The sequence below is a fragment of the Ammospiza caudacuta genome, chromosome 12 (assembly GCF_027887145.1).
Source record: "Ammospiza caudacuta isolate bAmmCau1 chromosome 12, bAmmCau1.pri, whole genome shotgun sequence".
Classification (NCBI taxonomy): Eukaryota; Metazoa; Chordata; class Aves; order Passeriformes; family Passerellidae; genus Ammospiza; species Ammospiza caudacuta.
In genome coordinates, this window is record NC_080604.1 from 10,948,254 (window position 1) to 10,968,977 (window position 20,724).

The window sequence follows — 20,724 nt, forward strand, 5'->3', positions numbered from 1 at the left end:
AGAACAGGGCTGTGCTCCCTGAGGGATCTGATCCAGCATCATTCCTGCCCTGCAAGCAGATTGCAGAGAAGCAGAGGGGTAGCTCTCTAGCAGTGCCCCAGCCAAGCAAGCAGGGCTGGCTCACCCCTCTCTCAAAAACCAAACTGGAAGGCACAAACTTTATAGTAAGGAAGGAGCACAAATGTCCTTCAGTTAGCAGGCATTGGTTTGCTGGAATGGTGACTAGACAGAGGAAAGAGAGCATGTTAGTGGAGGAAAAAAAGAGCCAGAAACAGGAGTAAACAAGAAGGTTTGTTCTTGTTAAGTTTATTGGCATCATGTTTGTTTCTTTACATAAGAGCTCAGCCTACGTACTAGAATGTAGACCTCTGGAAAACAGGTAGAAGGGCTCCATTTAAGCAAGCTACAAATGCAAGAACAAATACCAGGAAGAAAGGAAGAGAGGAAAGGGACTAGATTGCCAAGTTTTTCCATACTAAAAATCCAGATTAGCAGTCAGTAAGAAGAAAGGGAAGATTCATAGTCCAGGTCATTCATCAGGAAACAGCTACCACAGCCCAGGTGGGAGCTCCTTCCACAGCACAAAGAGCCACAGGCACACCTCAGCTCTGGCTCCTCATGCTCGCTCCAGGATGTCAGGAGTTAAGCAGTAGGGGAGGTGAACAAATGAGGTCATTTCATAGCTGTATTTAATTTTAAATCCAATAATCCAGTGTGCATATCAATGCTGTTATGCAAATCTGAGAATTTAGATACAAGGAAGCCAGACAGATTTTTCCAGAAGATGAAGCCTTTTTGGCCTCAAAACAAGAAGGCTTACATAGTTCATCTCTACTGTACAGAATACTGCCTCTATCTGGACTCTGTGTTGCTAGCACGCCGCAGGTCACAAGTGTCCTCCTCACTTTCTACACAACCTGTGTTTCAGTACTTGAACATGTAATTCAGGAATTTTACACTAATTTATACATTTTTAATTGGTTGCATATATTAACATGTACTATAAGATTTTTCCTAAAGAAGCATTACATAATACATGGATACTGTAAAAAGATCTGATTAGTTAAAAGTAACAAGCATTAACAGAGATACATACAAAACTCAACCTAGTCTGAGTGCTGAGCTTGCAATGAACTATGGGTAATCAGCCTTTCCAATTGCAGCCTTCACAGGGGAAAACACAAGACAGTTAAAAATGTATGTAACTTGTTACACAGATTACCTGTAAACAGTTTCTCTCCATTGGACACCTGGAATTAGATTCAGTTCCAAACATACATAACAGTTTCCATTTTAAACTAAGAGAAAGGTCTGTTACCATGAAGTGTGATGTGGATGGTGTGGGGACCTGAGCTCTGAAGTGCAGGACTCAGATGCTCATGAGAGATGGGTGGATTTTGGCAGCTGGAGATGCAATTTTTTTTTTTGTAATTTCATTTTAAACACAGAAGAGGGGCTGTGTGTTTGAAGGCCTAAGTGTGATATTTGTTTGTGAAGGACTGTGCTCAACCCCCCTCCCACTCCCCTCAGCAGCTGCAGCTCTCTGCAGAAGCCTTCGCTCGGTCAGTCTTGTCTAGTTTGATGGGTTCGGGGAATTCATTGTAAAGTTCCACTTCGGTTTCCTAGTGGGAGAGGAGGAGGAGGAGTTAATGCTCTGCACACAGCTCCCAGCATGCAGGGAGCTGGGCAAGGTGGGGGTGAGCCCCAGCACTGGGGCAGGGCTGCACACTGGCCCCCTCCCTACCTGTTTAAGTGCATTTCGTGCAATCGTCTGGAAAGCTTGTTCCACGTTAATGGCCTCCTTGGCACTGGTTTCAAAGTAGGGGATGTTGTTTTTACTGTAGCACCAGGCTTGTGCCCGTTTTGTGGTGACCTGGGTGGACAGAGAACAGCATCACTACCTTCTGCTATGCAGGGAGGGCAAGGCCAGAGATCCCTCATATCCAACCTGAGCAGCTCTGACCTCATCAAAGCCATAGCCTTGAAACACAACACAGGAGACCAATTCCCATCACCTGACAGACCCAGCTCCAGGACAAGGAGGACCCTGCCCGAGGGCAATGAGACCACAGAGCACTGGCTTGCTCCTATAGGAGCTGCTCAGCACATCTGGGGGAGGAGAAGCAGCTCCTCTCCTTGCACCTCCCTCCCCAGGAAGCTGCTGCAATCCTTCCACCAGTGGGCAGGAGCATGCTGTGCACAGGGGCCTGACCTCTCCAGGCAGGAGAAACCCTTCTCTGGTGGCAGACAACATCTGAGCCACTCTCAGGCACCTCCCACTCCTGTTTCTCAGGTAACCCTCCTGAGCTTCCCCAAGGTCTCCCATTCCAGCAGTGTCTTAAGAGGAGGTTAGTAAGTCCCAGTACTCACTTGTCTGTTTTCTAGGTCAATCTTGTTTCCCAGCACAACAAAAGGAAAATTCTCAGGATCCCTTGGACTGGCCTGAATGAGGAATTCATCCCTCCAGCTGTCTAGGGTTTTGAACGTGTTGGGAGCCGTGACATCGAACACCAGCACACAGCAATCTGCTCCCCTGTAGAAGGCAACTCCCAGAGACTGAAATCGTTCTTGGCCTGCTGTATCCCATATCTGGAGCAAAAGACAGGGCAGATAAGCCAGTTCTACTCTGACACAGTCAGTCTGCAATTAGGGCATTCATTCCAAAACTCCCCACCAGGCATATATAGTCCCCAGCTGGGCAGATAGCAGCACCTGCAGGCTTGGGGATTTCTGTAGGCACTAAGCATCAGGAGCCAGAAACACCTAAAGATAGTTGACCCTTTTTGTGTTCCTCAGCCAGGGACATATCCTTGTCCTGGACAAGCAGGACTTGGGTATTAGGGTCAGCAGGTGACCTGTCTGCAGTGCTTGCATGCACCTGGATAGCAGCAGAGTTCAAACACCCCTCTGATGGCTGCAGCTTTTGCTGCTTTGCAGTCAGTTTCACCATGGAGAGATGAAAGCTGCAGATACCAGAGACATAAGCAGGCTGGCAGGTTAACACTGCACCCATAGGACTTGGGGTTACACGAATGGTAGACCTAGGGAGTCTTTTCCAGTTCTTGAACACTAGGGAAGTGAATCTTTGTAACAAGACCTAGTTTACTGACAGTACCAAATCCAATTTTTTAAACAGGGCCTAGCAACACTGCTGTTAGCTAAACCCAGATTAATCTTTGCATTCCCTTGTTCAGCCCATGCAAAAATTTGTAGAGCAGCCCAGAAGCACTTATGTCTAACAGAAGTTCAGTGCAAACAAGACTCACACTGATCCCTACCCCAGAGCAGACGCTTCCACACAAGTGGGGAGATGGCAGCCCATGCAGCAGAGTCCCTCCTTACCTGCATTGTCACTAGCCTGTCATCCACCATCACCTCTTTTGTCAGGAAGTCTGCACCTATCGTAGCCTTGTACTGGTTACTGAATTTCTTGTTCACATACTGGTTCATGAGCGATGTCTTTCCCACCCTGCACAGAACACAAAAAAGACAGACTTGGTAGGCAGCTTCTACAACAGTGTTTGAGCTGGCCACCCTGAAGAGAACATTCCAGTGCCCTTCACTGCCCATAACCTCCTGGCTTTTCAACCAGGGAAAAAGCTCCCACCTCTGCTAGTGGGGGCTTGCACACCAAGAGATGCTGAGGCACCAGCTGAGTAAGAGCATTAGCTACCCAAGGATACACAGGATTACATCCTGAGAAACCTCACCTCCCCATCACTAATCTGACCCTTGGTAAGGAACAGACATCAATTTATGACCATGAAGGCAATTTTAGAAGATGAAGTGCTTCAGAAAAACCCATCACAAACAGTAATCTTCAGCCTCTGCAGAAGGAGGAGGTGGAAAACCTGACAATCTCAGATGGCAACAGCTCACAAACACATCTGCTAGGCACCCAGAGGTGGAAATCCTCCCCAGAGAGCAAGCTTAGAGGCTCACATGCTCTCTGTGTGGCTGAGAAACACTCCCTGAATAACAGCTTGCAGGGGACAGCAGTATAAATAAACCTTATGTCATGGGAATCAGGTTACAGCCTGCACAGCCAGCAACCTGTGACAGCAGAGCAGCTCCTTGCTGAGAGCACAGAGCAAAGCCTTTCACTCCAAGGGGAGTGCTCCAGCCAGCCCTGAGGAGCACAGCAGATGGCTCAGTACAGACTATGTCTCTGACAGAGTTTTAGGAAGTCACCTAAGAATGCTTACTAGTGGTTTTGGGGTTTTTTTATTTTTGTTTATGAAACACTCATTCCAACAGCACATGTCCTCCTTGCAGAAGGTTATTCCACTCTGCTACTCCAGTGGCCTGCCCCACCACATTTTCCCCATTTAATATTGTGGCAGGACCTCAAGATACTGCGGGGACACATTCAAGACGGAGGGCAGTGAAGAGTTCTTAGACCTGAGGTAGCACAGCTGTCATGGGCTGTAAAATCTCTCCTCCCAGCACTGCTCATTTCTTACAGTGCATCCAGGCTCCCACTAGTCAAGAGCACTGCTCTAGCCAGATACAGATTAGCATCTTAAAGGCTCTTCCACTTACCCAGAGTCTCCAAGGATGATGACTTTCAGTAACACTTTCTTCCTAGAAGTCATCTTTCACACTAGAAAGGAAGAACAATCCCATCACAAACCATTAGTATGTCATTCCTCAGGAAAGTAAGCAGCAAGTTTGGAGGCTGGGAAACCTGACCCCCAGCAAGGAGCCAGGGACAGGCAGGGCCCAGCACTCCTGAAACCAGACTCCAGTTCAAGGCTACACTCAGCACTGCCCAGGTGTCTGCCCATTGCACAGGCTGGGCCATGCCACCTCAGCAGTGGCAATTTAATCTGAGATGAGCTGAGCACTTGTCACTTACTGTACCAAGGCCCTTCTGGGTCCCATTTCCAGGCCATCTGGGAGATATACTAGCCCAGGCCATCTCCCTGGACTTGAGGCAGTGCAGTAAATCATACCAGCTCCCAACAGAGGCTAATAATTCTTACACATAGTTTCCCAGCAAAAAAATGAGGGGAAAAAAAAAAAAGAAAAGCATTTCTTCCATCATGAGCTTGAAGAAGTGGAAGCTTTCTCCAGCAGCTGTGTTTTGTGAAAGAACCAAATCCCAAGGACATGCTGTGGTTGAAACAGCTGCAACAGCCACACAGAGCAGCTGAATTGCAAACTGCTGCCAGACTGTGGCTTCTCTGAGGGCACAGGAAGCTGACTACTGCCACCTCAGCTTTGGGGTAATAAGGTTACAGTGACAAACCTCACCATTCAGCCCACTGATGGCCATCTACTCCATCAGATGATGACTTGTTTGTCAAAACTTCATAGGCAGGAGGCTCTAAACTGGCCACTAATGGTGCATCCAGTTAAAGAGAGAGCTGAGCTCCAGAGTTCCACACTCATCTGCTCCCAGATCTCAGACCAGTGAGGCAGCGACAAGTTCATCAGCTGAGCAGGTCAGAATACACTTCTGGATATTCTTTAGCATGGTGAGAGCAGGTACAGGGTCTGTCCAGTGGCTGAGCACACTCTTCCTACCCTAAGGCCCTGCTCCACACCTCTGGGGAGGGGGTGGGCCAGCCACTCTTATGTGCTGGATCAGATCACAGACCCTGTTTGGTACTGACCTGCTCCACAACACAAGGACTTGGCTTTCCTGAGGGAGCCCTGCAGGTTCAGTACAGCAAGAGGGGCCACAGGATGGCTGCAGCTGTGCTACCTGACTCCAAAGATCCTTGACAACAGGCCTTGGTATTAAGCCCTTATGGATGGACTTGCCTACCCTAAAATTCCCATCCTGCTATACCACATTCATTACAGCACACAACTCCTACTCTTCAGGAGCTATTCCTGACTTTCACAGCTCAGGAGGCCTTTGCTTCTACAACAGGGATTTAGGTGTTCAAACAGCTTGATCCTTATGTGCTTCCTGGGATACACAACAGCCTCAGGTGCTAGATAACTACACCCATTTCACCCCACTACTACAGGAGGCTTCAAGCTGTAAAAGCCTCTCACTAGATGCAGTCCAGTTGCAAAAGATCTTAATAATCTCAAGCTTTGAGGGTTAGAAGACATGAAGAGCTTTAGGCTTTGCTGTCAATGGATGCTGCAGAAGCTGAAGGAGCATCCCTGCACCACTGCAGTGATGCACCTACAGCTACACCTCTTTGGACTGCACCCACCTCACAGTCACAGGGTTGTTCAGGTTGGGAAAGGCCTCTAGGATCACCCATGCCCTGTACATGTTGCATGGTGGCATTCAAGATATCTGCTCCATAACCTTCTCTGGCACCAGGGTCAGACTAACAGGCCTTCCACAGATCCTCCTTCTGATTCTGACCCTTCTTGTAGATGGACATTTCACTTGCTAACTTCCAGTGCACTGGGACCTCCCCAGGGAGCCACAACTGCTGGATTGAAAGGGGCTCAGGGAGCACTTCCAGCAGCTCCCTCAGTACCCACCCACAAAGGCACTGAGTCTTGAGTGTCTAAGTCATGTAGCAGGCCTCTTCCTCAGCCTTTATCACTATGTTTCCCTCCACATCTGATAAAGGATGGGGATGTCTCTTAGCTCTCATTTTTTACTGATGTACAAAACCACTCTTTACACATTTTATTATCTTTTACAGCAGTAGACAGATTAGGTTCTAGTTGGGCTTTGGCCCTTCTGGGTTTTTTTCCTGTATAACCTCATGAGATCCTTGAGATACACCTAAAGAGGACTCAGTGCTGAGGAGATAACACCAGGGGCTGTGCAGTGAGCAGCAGTGACAGGTCACCCACAGGGCTGATGCCACCCTTAGATGGGTGCTAGCAGATGCCAGAGAGCAAGTGGAGGAGGACAGTTTCTCCAAGTGTCAGCACCTCTTTTCCAGTGGGCTGCATTGTCCCCTGATCCAGCTGACAGCCCAGCTATGCTCACCCAGACAGAGCCAGCTGAAAGTTGTCACCAGCATCAACACTGAGCTCTGCTTCTGCTCCTGCCCAGATGCTCACACCACTGCCTGTCTCCCCTACAGCCATGGGCAGAACAGAGCACAGAAGCCCCTTCAAGCCTGCACCTCCTGTGCTCACAAACACATAACAAGTGACACGTCTGCCAGTCAAGCCAGAGACTTGTACAGCACAAACAGCCCAGATGGAGCAAGAAGCAAGTGAAGAGAGCTTTAAAACAGCCTTAAGACAGTTGTGTATACTGAACTGTCATGAAAAACATCTGCATAGGTTCAGGCCCAGTGCAAGTCACCTGATTTCCTGAGGACAGAGGAAAATAACTCACCCAGAAGTGGCTGTGCCAGAACCCTGCATGCTTCTGGGAACTGCTTCTATTTTCCTCAGAGTGTTTCCAGTATCACTTGCTGCTGCAGCTCACTGCCTCCTGGTATTTGAAGCAGCTTTGGACAAGCTGGCATTAGTTCTCGTGCTTAGGAGGGATTTGCAGAGCCCTAAATTGCAACACTAAATCACACTGCATGCTTATCTCCCAAGTTCAACATAGCCTGAAGTTCCACTCTGAGGGGAGGGAAAACTGCTCTGTCAGGATTCATTACCTTAGCAGTAACTCAGCTGAGCAGCCACCTGCAGACATAGGAAGTCAGGCTGAGTCAGAGCTGCCACTGCCTTCTTGTCAGAGCTGACAAGTTACCCAGCAGGGTGAAGGGCTGTCCCTGCCCCATCAACACCAGGCAGGTGAGACACTCAGCTCCCATCCCAGGTGATGCAAAGGATGTGAGCCACAGCACAGGAAGAGCCGCTGTAGCTTTGTACTTAGTGTGGGCCATGGGACAGTGAGGAAGTGCAGCCCTGCCAGGAGCAGCATGGACACTGCCCAGTCTCACACCCCTGTTCTACCAGCCTTGGGGGATGCTGCCTTGAAGTAGTCCTTGTCAGCTGATGGGCCAAGCCCTCTTTAACAATCTTCTAATGCAGGTAGAAACAGACCTACACTTTAGAGTTACTCCTTGCCCAGTACAACAAGGAAACATCCTCAGGTCCTGTAGAAAATGATTGAGCTGAGATAGGCTGGGGTCCCACTGACTCAGCACTAAGAGTATTTTGCACCATAGAATGCAGCTTGTCTTGCCTTATGGTATTTGACACAATGACTCCAGAGCAGCAGCCTGCTGAGGCACACACCCTTCAGATGGCAGTGTGAGAGCTCACATGGGGCTTCTGTCCAGTCCCAGCAGCACTTCTGAACAAACACTTCCTTTTTCAGAGGTATCACAAAGAAAAACTTGTTTGCTAAGATTTGATCCAAGACTCAGCTCTGTTTCACACTACATGAAATCTTTTTGAGCGAGGTCATCTGCATGACTGCTCAGAATACAGCCTGGAGCAGCACACCCAGGAGCCACCAGACACTCCTCATCAGCCAAGGGCTGATCACCACAATCATTCCTCCTCCTGGCTTAACAGTGCCAAAGAAATGACACAGCTGTCTCTAATACAGGAGAGGAAACCTTCCACTCCATTTTTAATGCCTGTCCTCTAAGCAAACAAGCCATTAATGATATGCTGACCCTCAAGAAATGAAGCTGGTATAGCACACTCTGCCCACAATACTGTTATATCTTTAACACCTGCAGCACTAGCAAGGGAAAATTGCTGCAAGCATCACTGGTTCAGCTAATCTGAAAGGAAAAGTCAAAACCCATCCTATGAAGCTTCATAGCTCTACAGCTCAGATGCAAGAGCAAATAAAGCCTATGCCAAGTCTAATTAGGTTTCCCTTGTTGCTTCAGAGCACATTACAACTGTCCTTTCCCTTGCTATATTAAGACAGCTGCTTTAACTCAAAGCAGAAATGGAGGGTTACAAATTCCTTAGAGATGTTCACGTGTCAAGTCACAATGTAGGCATTTTAATATTAATTGGGTTGGTACAAGCAGGAACAGAAGCAGTTTGCATTGATGGCTCACCAGACCTCAGATCAGCTATGCTTTAACAGAAGCAGGCCTTGCAAAAGGAATAATCTAAATGGCTCATGGACAGTTTCAGTGTGAGAACATCCAGCCCTAGGGGAATCTCACCTCCTTGGAAGACAAGGCTCCCTAAGCAGCAGCATACCCATAGCAGTTTTGAGCAGTCTTTACTGTTTCAGCTTTGCTATTGAACAGTTGGAATACAATCCTAACATGTCTATACAGGCTGGAATGTTTGACCAGGAGTTCCCTGTTACTGCAGCTATCAGCCTGCCACCTGCAGCTTCTCAGCAACCAGCTCAGTGCTGAGGTGAGGATGCTGGACAGCACATCTTGCCTTGTGTCCTCTGCCAGGGATATTTAACATCACACCAACCAGGCACAGAGTGGTAGGGCAGCAGGCATTGAGCACAGCTAGACTCAGAATTATGGATGCCTAGTTTTGCTCCCTGTCCCAGCAGGTATCCCACAAAAAGGTGTATTTGAACATGAAGCACTGCAGCTCTGTTCTGGGTGCCATGGCTGATAAGCAGAGCTTCCACTTTCCTGCTATACCACAGGACCTTTAGCAAAAACACCCAACTATGAACAAGCTGATGTGGACAGATCAGGTGTCCATTAGGGGCCACCACACACAGCAGCATGCTCACCACAGTGACCAGACAAGAGCTACCCTTGTGCTCTGGAAGAACCTTCTGTCCTGAAGAGTGTCCCAAAATGCAGCCAAAGTGCACTTCTGACACAGAAACAGCACCTCTACTCACTGTTCTCTTGCATGGATGTCTCTGTACTACAGAGAGCTATTTTTATTCCCTCCCTCACTGGGTTCAGCATTTCTTCAAGGAAACTGAAGCTAGAAATATTATTCAGGACCAGCTCAGTCAGACTGAACCAGTTCCCTCTCCAAAGTATCAAGTTCCCTAGCACATTTGGCATCTCAAGGGCTTATGTCTGCTTATATGTTCAGCCACTGAAATGAGATGGTCACTGAATGTTTATCCTGTTTTTAGAGGCCCAAGCACACCAAACAGCCTAGCACATACCACTTGCCCCATGGTCACACTGCACCTTGCCATGCTTTAGCTAAACCTTTCAGTAGATACATGAATTTGCTCCAAATTTTCTGCTACTCTGAAAGAGCAAGGCTTCATCCTGAGGAAGGCCATAGCCTATTATTGCCACTCATTGACCAGAGTCACAGTTCCTGGTTGCAGAGTGTCCAAGCAGTTCGGACACCCTTTGTATTGAAGCCTAAAACCCCACCTGCAGCAGAGTCCCAGATGGGGCAGAAGAAGCTTTACCAGTTACAATTTAACAGCAGCTTGGTCCCCACTGGCTGGTCAAACAGATGTTGCTAATAAGGCATCAACCAATACAAAGCTACAAGTGACTGCCCGAACAGTTCAACACAAAACGGAGACCAACAGATACCAACATTAAACACATCACTTGCATTCTCCCAAGAGTGACACAAGCCCTGTCTTTTCAGCTGGGCAGAAGCACAGCAGTAGTCAGGAGACAATCAGCAGGGGCTATTAACTTCCTATCAACATGGCTTAAGGGACGCCAAGCTGCCACCAAGGAATAAACTAGAAATATGGCTGCCTTTGATGTTTTTGACTGCTACAGAGCCTGCATATTTTCCTTACCAAACCCAGGTGCTCTACAGGTGGAACATGTATCCAGCATCCCCACAGGGAGCACTACTACAGAGGCACAGGGAGTTATGACAGCAGGCTGAGTCTTGCACTGACAAAGGCTGCACAGGCAGGACAGCACTCTCCCACCCCCATGACAGGACAATCAGGAGCTCAGCTTCCCCAGCTCACTGGAAAATACCATAGAGAAAAGCCTCACATTTCATGGGGACACGTGCTGTGTCTAAAAAGGAAACCAGGAACATCTTGTAATTTGGGCTGACAACTTGCAAGAACTGCTCCCTGTAAATAGGCTGGTTTTGAGGCAATGGGCTCTACAGTCCATACAACCAGAGGTGCCTTCAGGCCTCAGATGCACCATGGAGCAGCAGTCAGTTCAAGCAGAGCCCACACCAAAAGCACCTGGCAAGAAATTCTTGTGACAGCTTCACTGAAGGGTACACTCTAGCTGCTGTTCCACAGTAGCATCTAAAAACTGATTTCCACCTCCTTCTTCCCAACACGTTTATGTTGCTGCTCTAACCAATATATTCCCTCCTGCTGGTACCCAGCCAAGAGCTCAAGCACAGCTCCTCATTCCCTCCTCAAGAGGAGCAGCTCAGCAGGCAGCTGAGCTGCTCCACCAAGAGCAGGCTTCTGTCCAGTTGGTACCTTTCCCAGACAGCCCTGTGAGGCAGAAACTACCTCTGTTCGTGGAGCTGAAAGCCTCAGCTACAACTTAATTTTTGATACCTTGTGTAGAACATTATATTGCAAGCTGTCAGGTGTAAACACACTGTCCAGTACATCCCACCCCCATCCGAGAGTCCTATACCAAAAGCTTCACCTTCCTGAAGAACAGCCTGGGGCTTTAGATGCCTGCTAGCACACTGACATGGCTCAGATCAAAACTGAATCTGAGAACACGGTTCAGTATCCCAGAGGAATTAGCTTTTTAGACCACATCTGTCTGCAGTAAGTTTCCACCTCCTTTTGAGGGCAGAGTTGCAACCTCCAGTGCTGGAGCAGCTGCTCTAGAACTGAGTGAAGCTTAGGAACCAGCAATAGCAGCTCAGCCACATGGCTTCAAGCTGTGTTCACTGTCTGCTTCAGCACAGGCACCAAACCAGTGTGACACAGTGCTAAAAGCCAAATGACATGGTCTGAAGAAGCTCCCAGAGGGAGCTGACACCAGGCCTGCATAAATACTCTGCTGGGTCCTGCTCATGGGTAACATGCTCTGAAGACAGTTCAGTGCTAAAGGAAGAGAATGGTGGGGCAACATGCAGCTGGACAAACAGGCAGAAAACCCAGCTGGGAAACAAACTTTGGAACAGTTTTGAGCATAACAGATTCCTGGTGTGATCAAGGATGCTCCAGAGCCAGGACTGGGTTAGACACTCCTGTCAGTGGTACTAAGGTTTTAGTTGTCTCAGACATCCCCTCAATCCTCAGCTGAAGGCTCTATCACACATCCCTTTGTGGGCAAGGACTCAGAGCTCACCAGAAGGAGACATGCCAACATCCAGCCTGCCAGAGTGCAGACAGCACAGGGAAGGCAGAAGCAATGCCATGGTAGGAGCCATGTCTGCACTGACACTGCAGGACTTGCACAAGACAAGGGGCCTGCCCTGCCTGAGGTCTCAGCTCAGCTGTGGCTCCCTCAGGGCTGAGATTTGGAGAGTGCAGCATTCCTGAGAGGCACTGATGCATAGGATCAGTTAGGCTCAAAGCCCAAGTTCTCAAAGTCAAGCTCTTCAGTCCAAGCCTCACTGATTGAGGCCTGTTACACCTCCTGGCATTTCTCCAGATGAGAGTTGGTCTACACTGCACAATGTTTAAATACTAGCTGTGGATCTGAACAAGTTCTTGACTGTAAAGCTGCCATAATTAATTGTGACTCTACCCTAGGGAAGTCCAAAGTCCCATTCCTAATGCCAAAAACTGATCTCTGATTTCTGCTGGTTTAGACATCACAACAGCCACCTTCTCGTGAGGAGGCATCATGCTGATCTGACTACATGGTTTGCAAGTGGGAGCAGAACAAGCATGAAAACACATTTGCTTACAGTACCACAGCATATGTTTGTCCATGTTCAAGCAGACCAACAGTGTGCTTAGGAGCAATGGGAAAGGTCTGGAGGACATTTCTTGCTGTCTATGGGAACAGTACAACACCCAGGCTGCTGCTGAGCCTAAGATCACAGGAGCACATGTAGGACCTTCCAGGTGACAATGACACTGAGCCAAAGCAATGGAAGGAAGAGACTGAAAAAGATGTCCCCAGGGATGCAGCTATGCTGGGCAGTCACCCTAGGTGGAACACTCTGCTCCTCAACAACGTGAGGATGACTCCCATCATTTCCACAGAGGGTAGCAGTATGGGAGACTGCAGCTGTGGCAGGAGAAGAGGCCACAAAGATCCTTTTGAAGCTAATGCTACACACTAACAAGACCAGGATTCCCAGAAAGCAAGCCAGGGCTGCTGAAGCAGAAGTCTTCTGCTTATAGGAAGACATCTTAGGAAGAAAGCCAAACCCAGAAACTTCACTGAAAGTTGGATGTTTCCAGTCATGAAGTTTTGGTCCACTGATTCCTCCAGCAGCTAAATGGCCCTTACACCACAAAATATCCTCTCAGGATTGGGCACACATACCCTAACAGACCAATAGCAAGTGTCCCAAGATCTTCTACCTTCTCTTGGAGGCTCAAACCACGTCAAGAATCAGTGTTGCTGTGCCCCTACCTTCCAGTACGAGGCAGTTCCCCTATTAAATCCTACAGGATTTCAGGTAGTTCCCAGCAGACCTCCCCCAAGGATAAAACTGTTACAAGAAAAGGCATGCTTGCTTTAACACCCCTCCCCCTTTATCAGAGCAAGCTTAACTTCCCCTATTCTGCCCTGGGGGAGACAATCTCAGGATGTGGGAGGAGAGTTGAGCACATAGCTGGCTGCTGGGAGACACCAGGCAACAAGCCATGTGTCTTGACTAAGGGCCTTGCCCACGCACAGCGCTGCAGCTACACCAGCACAGCTTCCATGATGCCTCCACCACCAGCCCTCCTTGGTGGACAGCTTTCCAAGCAGCAAAACAAACCTTGGGCTAACTGGAACACAGCCACAGTGCTCACCCAGCCCAGTTTATGCAGTGGTGTTCGCTGGCCTTTGGGCACACAGCACCCAGCTAGTGGAGCCAGCCAACAGTTTCAGTAGCCCTGACACAAATATCAAGAGCCCGGCACAGTTCTCACATCAGGCCCTACCCTGAGTGACAACTCCCTTACTGCTTTCTAGAAAACAAACACAGGCAAAGGCAGCTGGGCTTTTTTAATCTGTGTGTCCAGAAGATAAGGCTGTCCAATTCCAAATATTCTAAGTTAGCCAGGCCACTGACAAACAGTTGAGTTGTTAGATTTTTACCGTATCTAACAGTATTTTTAAAGTGCTCAGATTAATTCTAGTTTTGACTACAGTTTAAGTTTTCACAGATTCCTGCTTTCAGTTTCAGAAACACAGATAACTTTTGCAGTGGTAAGCAAAACATAGATCTTAGACCTTGTCAGTGGTAAACAAGCCTTGTTTATCCACTCCTGGCTGCCAGAGTTCCTAGAGGCTGGGCAGGAAACAAGAGACTGAAGGGAGACTTTGACCAAGTCAAATGACAGCCCTTAGGAGGTCTGCCAGAGGCTGCAAGTTACACCTGATACTCAGATCTGAGAGTAAATATTGTGTTTCCTACAGGAGAAGAAGTTTGATAGAGAAGATACTGATGGGAGATGCTATGAGCAGATGTAGGGAAGCAGCAGACCAACACTAATGGCAAAAGCATTACTCCTCCTTCCAGGAGGTCCTGTTGTCAGTAATGAGTCTTCTAGAGAGGAAGCTTTCTCTAGGGACAGGTTGTAATCTAAGAACTACACCTTGATCTGTGAGCAGAACTCTTGATCCTCCACACACTCAATACTATGCTAATGTGGTTTGCAGAGCAGGAAGGACGAGTATTTCAGTACCAGGATGGGAGTGCAACAGGTAGCTTGCCATGACAGCTGAGTCAGTGACTAACAAGGAATTTGTATTGTGGATATTCAGTTTCACACTCATACTTCACACCGTCATACCTCTTGCATAGATCCTGCCTCAATACTTGACTACTTCAGCTATTCTCTTGATGAAGCTCCACAAAGGTCCAATGAAAACCTCACTTGCATGGAGAGGTTAAGAGAACTCTGTGGGCAAAAGGCATCTTGTTAGGCAAGGGAAAGGTTCAGGCCCGGGCATGTCTCAGCTAAAACCCTCTCACTGCTCATGCTCGAGACAATGCCACCACTGTGCCAGTTTGGACTCCAGATATCATTATCCATGTCTGGGAGCCGAGTGACTCAGCCCACTTGAGGGAGACAAGCACCAGACAGGTTACTTTGAAGAGGATTCTACTTCCAGCTGGAAAGAGTTCAAGGGCTCAGCACAGACATGTTAGATAAACTGGCAGCCCAGTAACCAAGGCCCAGGTACTCCAGGCAGGCTGGCTCTGAAGGCAGCTCCAGTTACTGGCCTCCACTTTTGTCCACCTTGTCTCTCAAATGACCAAAATGACAGCATATAGGACAGACTCAAAAGAACACAGGGCTTTTTAATTTACATTTAATTTCATTTAACAATTTCTGCTTAAAACTCGTGCAAGTACAGTTAGACACAATTAGTCACCTCACATTTTCATTTTAAGTGGTTATGCAGAAGAAAGAGCAAATCACTCACTGTATCAAGTGCCTTTAAATCATACAGAGAGGAATCTGTGCCACAGGTTTACACTTCAATCCCATCTCAAAGGCAGTGCACCCTGCCCTGAGGCTTCACCGCCCTGTGAAGACAGCTGTGGCCTCAATAACATGTTTCCTGGCAAGAGAAGTCAAGGCTACTGGCGATAAGCTGCAAATCAACACACTGGAGTGGCCTTGACGAGCCTGCTTCCCTTCCCAGGGTCACTGCCATGAGGGAGCAGCAGCAGCGTTGACAAAGCTTCCCCCACAGCCAGCGCTGGTTGCTGGCACGGGGAGGAGGAGCAGGAGCAGCCTCGCAGCAGCGATGACATCACCAGGGCAGATCTGCCAGCACAAAATGCAGCAAGCAGCACGCTGGGCTCAGAGCTGCATCCCTCCCATCCCCAGCAGCACAGAGCAAGAGCAACAAGCACACCGGGAGCCAGAGGGGAACAAGTGACACACGGGGATCCCTTCAGCGCCTGCTATTTCTGGGCAGCACGTGGGCACTCCTGACCTTGGACGCTCATTTGTGAGCTTTATTCAAGGTGCATTTAAAGAGAAATGGGACCTTTAATCGAGCCCCTCACTGCACAAATAAGCACGGTGTATTAACTACTGTCATGCAATTAATTATCTATATCTAATTCAGTTTTGAGATGCACAGCTCGTGTTTGGATTGATGCTGCAGAGACAGACACTTTTATCCTCACCATCTCTGGTCACAGCTATATCTGAAGGCAGACTGTTACACAGCAACTACATAAGATCATTTTAGGAAGCTGCAGAGGGAAGCCAACTCAACCCTAACTCATGAGGCAATTAAATTGCAATTATCAAGACAATGCTGTGCAGAATGAAGTAGTTCAGCATCTGAAGGGTGCAAGACTGCTGCCAGACAAGCAGCACATGCCAGTGCCCAACCAAGCTCAGCATTTAGGTAAGGTCTTAGCTGGACTCTCTTCTGTAGAGGCAACAATCTTTAAATTATTCTAAAGCCCTGCAAGGGAATCTTAGGTGCACCAGGGCCCAGTGACAGGGACTTCAGAGCAGGTCAGGTCACAGCCAAGGAGAAGCCCAGATGACATAAGGAAACACTGGCACCATGCAAGGTGAGGGTCCTGTAGTCATTTCACAAAGACTCAATTTACTTCAGTTACTAACAAAACTGCTGTATTCTGAAGGCAGGGACATGCAACAATAAATTCCTGTGAGCCCACATCATCCACCAGCTTCAGTGCCCTACTGCAGCCCTTATTCTCGAGCCAGGTACCTGCAAACTTTCTCTCACAATGCAGCATTTAAAAACACACCCTAACCAAGCACAGCTAATTTTGTTTACAGCCAAATGTTAAGTTCTGCATAAAGTAGTCTCATTTTCACACAGAAGTCAGACCAAAATCCCATACATGTTAGAGACAGAGCTATTTATAGTTTTGCACAGATGGTTTGATGGTAATTGTAATGTTTCCTCAAGGACAAGCTTTGCCAGAGATTTGCTCCAACAGGTAATTCGCACAACCTTCCAACACAAGTATCATAAAACATGAGCTTTAAGAAGGTGCTGCAGAAAATAAATCCGCTAACCCTCCTGCCAACAAGCTTTCATTTTGATCAGCAAACTAAGCAAAGTCATATTTTTCCCAGGTCACTTCAGAGCAGAGCTTGTTCATTTTACACTTTCAGCAGAGGATTTATCAATGCTCTAACATGTCAGTGCCACTCAAAGAGTTGGATTCCCTGGCTTTGACAGGGGGGGCAGGATGCCTGTACTGCAGACTCTGCAACACAGTTATTTAAATTCTTAACTTGTCACCCTGAAGGTACAACTCAGGGTGTCCTGTTCCCCACCTCCTCACTCTGGTGACCAGCAACAGGACCAAGGAAACAGCGTGAAGCTCTGTCAAAGCAGGTTTAAGCTGGATACAAAGAAAAAGTTCTTCACCCAAAGGTGGCTGAGCACTGGAACAGGCTCCCTAGGGAAGTGGCCATGGCCCCAAGACTGCCAGAGCTCAAGAGCACTTGAGCACTCTCAGGCACATGTGGGAGTGTCCTGTACAGGGCCAGGAACTGAACTTCTTGTGTGAACTTCTGTGATCCTTGTGTGCCCCTTCCAACTCGGAATATTCTGTGATTCCATGCTGAGCTCTTATCAGGGTATTTGAGTTTGAGGACAGGGACGACTGCAGGACACCACAGGGAAGAAGAACATTAAACACAGCAACTCCCTTCCTTCTTATCAGTTATACTTCACACTACAGGTTGGGAGAGCAGGAAACTGCTATGAGATTTCAGAAGTCTTCTTTATGGAGGGGTCAGATTAGCCCCATAACAGCTTTTCTACACCAGACACAGGGTATTAACATAACAGCACAAAGAGTAAGGAAAAAATCCAAAACAAACAAACACACACCCCAAACAAACAAGGCAGTGCTTGAAAGTTATCAGTATTAGAGCTGCTTTACTTCTGAGGGCTCAGGCCAGGCAGGCATGGTGGGTCCACTCATTAGTGCATGGAGGGCAAGTCATGTGTTCAGTCAGCTGTTGGGAGTCACAAGGGAGAGGGGGAAAGAAAAGTATACTTGTTCTTCCTGAGTAAGTACAGCAACGAGGCCTTGATTATTTAACAAGGAATATTCAAATTACTCCACCCACTTTAACCTCAAATTCAGCTCCTGAGAGAGCAGGGTACACTGACTCCAGCAGCCTGGTTCTACTGGAACCATAGCCAGGCTGCAGCTACTGCTCACACACCATGGTACCACCACAGCCTTCAAGTCACAGCCAGCCAAACACTGGCACAGCTACTTATATACCATTCCCCTAAAAAAAGAGAATCTCCACTTCCCCAAACCCAACACGCACATGGATACACAGACTGTTAGGCACAGGACAGAGCTGGCCAGCCAGTGACAAGTACTGGAAGCTTTGAAGGCTCCATGCTGGCAAGTGACAAACAAAGAACAGCTTGCTTACAGCTGGGAGGGGACTGCATTCTGTCATGTGTTCTCAGTTTACATATAAGAGCCTCATACAGACCACAACAGCTCTGCTTATCAGCAAACATTTGGAGTTTTCCAGGAGATAATGCTGAAACTTCCAGCTTTGAGAACAAAAGGCTTAAAGTGCTAGGTGAGACACACATTTTGATGCTGAGGTTACCTACCCAACTTCAGATGAAGATTGCTATTTTTGCTACCAAAATAAGCCCTCTATTTACAGGGAGTGCAATTGTCTTAAGTACAACCACCAGGCATTTCCATATTTATTAGTCTCTACATATATGGAAACTAATAATGATCTATCACTTAATTTACCTTATTACACACTCACAGACAAAAGCACTTCTAACATCCACTCTAATAGTTCCTAGCACTGACTCAGGCCTTACACACACCGACAGCCCCTTTCGCAATAACCGCCAGCCTCTCCGGTCAGTTCGATCGCTCCCGGGGCTGCCGCTTCACGTTACAGGCGCTCCCACCGACCCCGAGCAGCGTTTCACCGTCCCGACCCAGCGCCCCCGCACCGGCCACCCCGAAGCCTTTTCAGGGTTCGGGAGGAGCCACAGCGGCTCCAGAGGCCCCAGACAAAGCGCTCCCTGCCCGGCGGCACCGCTCGGGCCGCTCCGCAGAGCGGGCTCCACAAAGGCCGGGCCCAACGCGCATCCTGGGAAAGGCCCTCGGGGAGGAGCAGGGCCTGGGGAGACCCCCCTGCACTGTCCCGAGCCAGCGCCGGACCCGGCTCCAGGGAGCTCGGCCGCCAGAGCCCGCCTCGGGGCGGGCAAACGAGCCGGGCCCCGGTGCAAAGCCGGCCGGGAGCACCGAGACAGCGCCGCCTCCGCCGCGGGCCCCCCGGTGCCGGGGAGGGGCCGCGAGCGGCTCCCCCGGTCCGCAGCTCGGCCGCCCGCCCGTCCCCGCAGGCAGCGCGCGGTGCCGCCGGGCTCACCTGGTGCTGCCGCCGCGGCCCGAGCCCGATCGCTGCGCCCCCCGCCCGCCTCGTCGGCTTTAATGGGCCCCGCCGCCTCCCGCGCTCGCTTCCGCCTCACCGACACCTTCCGCTCACGGGGCACGGCGTCACCGCGCGCCGCACACGTGACCCGCCCGCCATCTCAGGGCGCCGAGGCCCAGCGGGCCCGGCCCCGTGCGGGTGGGAAATAAAATAAATAAATGTTTGTGGAAAATAAAATGTGGTACCACCAGAGCCCGCACACAGGGGAGGAATGGGAAGGAACCCGCCTCTCCCGCGGGCTTCCAATGAACACCGCGCCCTGGGCTGAGGGGAGGTGGAAAGGGCCAAAGAAACCTTCATAAATGATGAGAACACACAGGCACAAATCTGTTCTTTGGTGTCTTCTAAATAGCACTGAAGAAATAGCACGGAGCTCTACAGTTAAATTCCTATGTGAAAAAAAAAAACCTTAGTTATTGCTATTAAAAATAAAGAGGCAACATTTTAGAATAAGTATGTTTAATATTTATAAATTTTTACTCGCAGCTGTAATCTAAAGTGGGATAGTGGCACCAGCACTTGTCAGGAAAGAAGATAAAAGATGCCGGTTGAATTAATTCATACATTCAGATTGATTAACCAGGCAGTTGTCAGCACCAAGAGCATTAGTGCAGGGAGTGAAATGGGAGCCTCTGAAGTGTCTGGACCTAAATCCATGGGATAACAACTATCCTGCTGGTACAAGTGAAATCTGTATTTCCTACTCTCTGTTGGCAGCAGGTTCATTTTGTTACTCAGCAATTACTTGAACATTATTACTCATCCAAGTCATGTGACTGCTGCTGTGGGTTTTGTTAGCTTATGAACGCAGGAAAGCCCCCATGGGGGAAAAAAAAAAAAAAAGTATTTTTAAAGCTAATGAAAGATATTAAAGGACAGAGGCAGTATTCCAGCAATATTAAAAAGAAAATCACACAATGACAGACTTGTTAGGGTTGGAAGAGACCTCTGGAGATGACCCAGCCCAGCCCCTGCCAAGGCTGGGTCACCCAGAGCAGGTGACACAGGAACACGTCCAGGTGGGACCTGAATATCTACTGAGACTCCACGCCCTCTCTGGGCAGCTGTTCCAGGGCTCTGCCACCCTCAACCTAAAGAAATTCTTTCTCATGTTGAGGTGGAATTTCTTGAGTTTTCATTTATGGCCTTTGCTCCTCATCCTGTTGCTGAGCACCACCAAAAAGAGTCTGGCACCATCCTCTTGGAGCTATCTTTGAGATATTTGTATGAATTACAGATCCCCTCTCAGTCTTCTCCAGACTACACAAGCCCAGTCTCTCCTCATAAGAGTGATGCTCCAGACTCCAGAGAAGGAAAATTTTAGCAACAGTTTATTAGTGCTTTTAGGGTGCCCCATTAGATGCAAAGAGCTGCAGAAAAACCTGGTATCAGTCAAAATG

General features: G+C 48.6%; 1 protein-coding gene across 1 annotated transcript; it reads right to left on the reverse strand.

Moving 5' to 3' along the window:
* Positions 1–290: 290 nt before the first annotated feature.
* Positions 291–19,387, reverse strand: RAB7A (RAB7A, member RAS oncogene family). Its single transcript, XM_058812696.1, has 6 exons — positions 19,262–19,387; positions 4,543–4,603; positions 3,343–3,469; positions 2,371–2,589; positions 1,745–1,873; positions 291–1,622 (listed from the first exon to the last, which is right to left on the reverse strand). The coding sequence occupies exons 2-6, from the start codon at positions 4,593–4,595 to the stop codon at positions 1,527–1,529; spliced, it is 624 nt and encodes a 207-aa protein (XP_058668679.1). The 5' UTR covers positions 4,596–4,603; positions 19,262–19,387; the 3' UTR covers positions 291–1,526.
* Between the last annotated feature and the right edge of the window lie 1,337 nt (positions 19,388–20,724).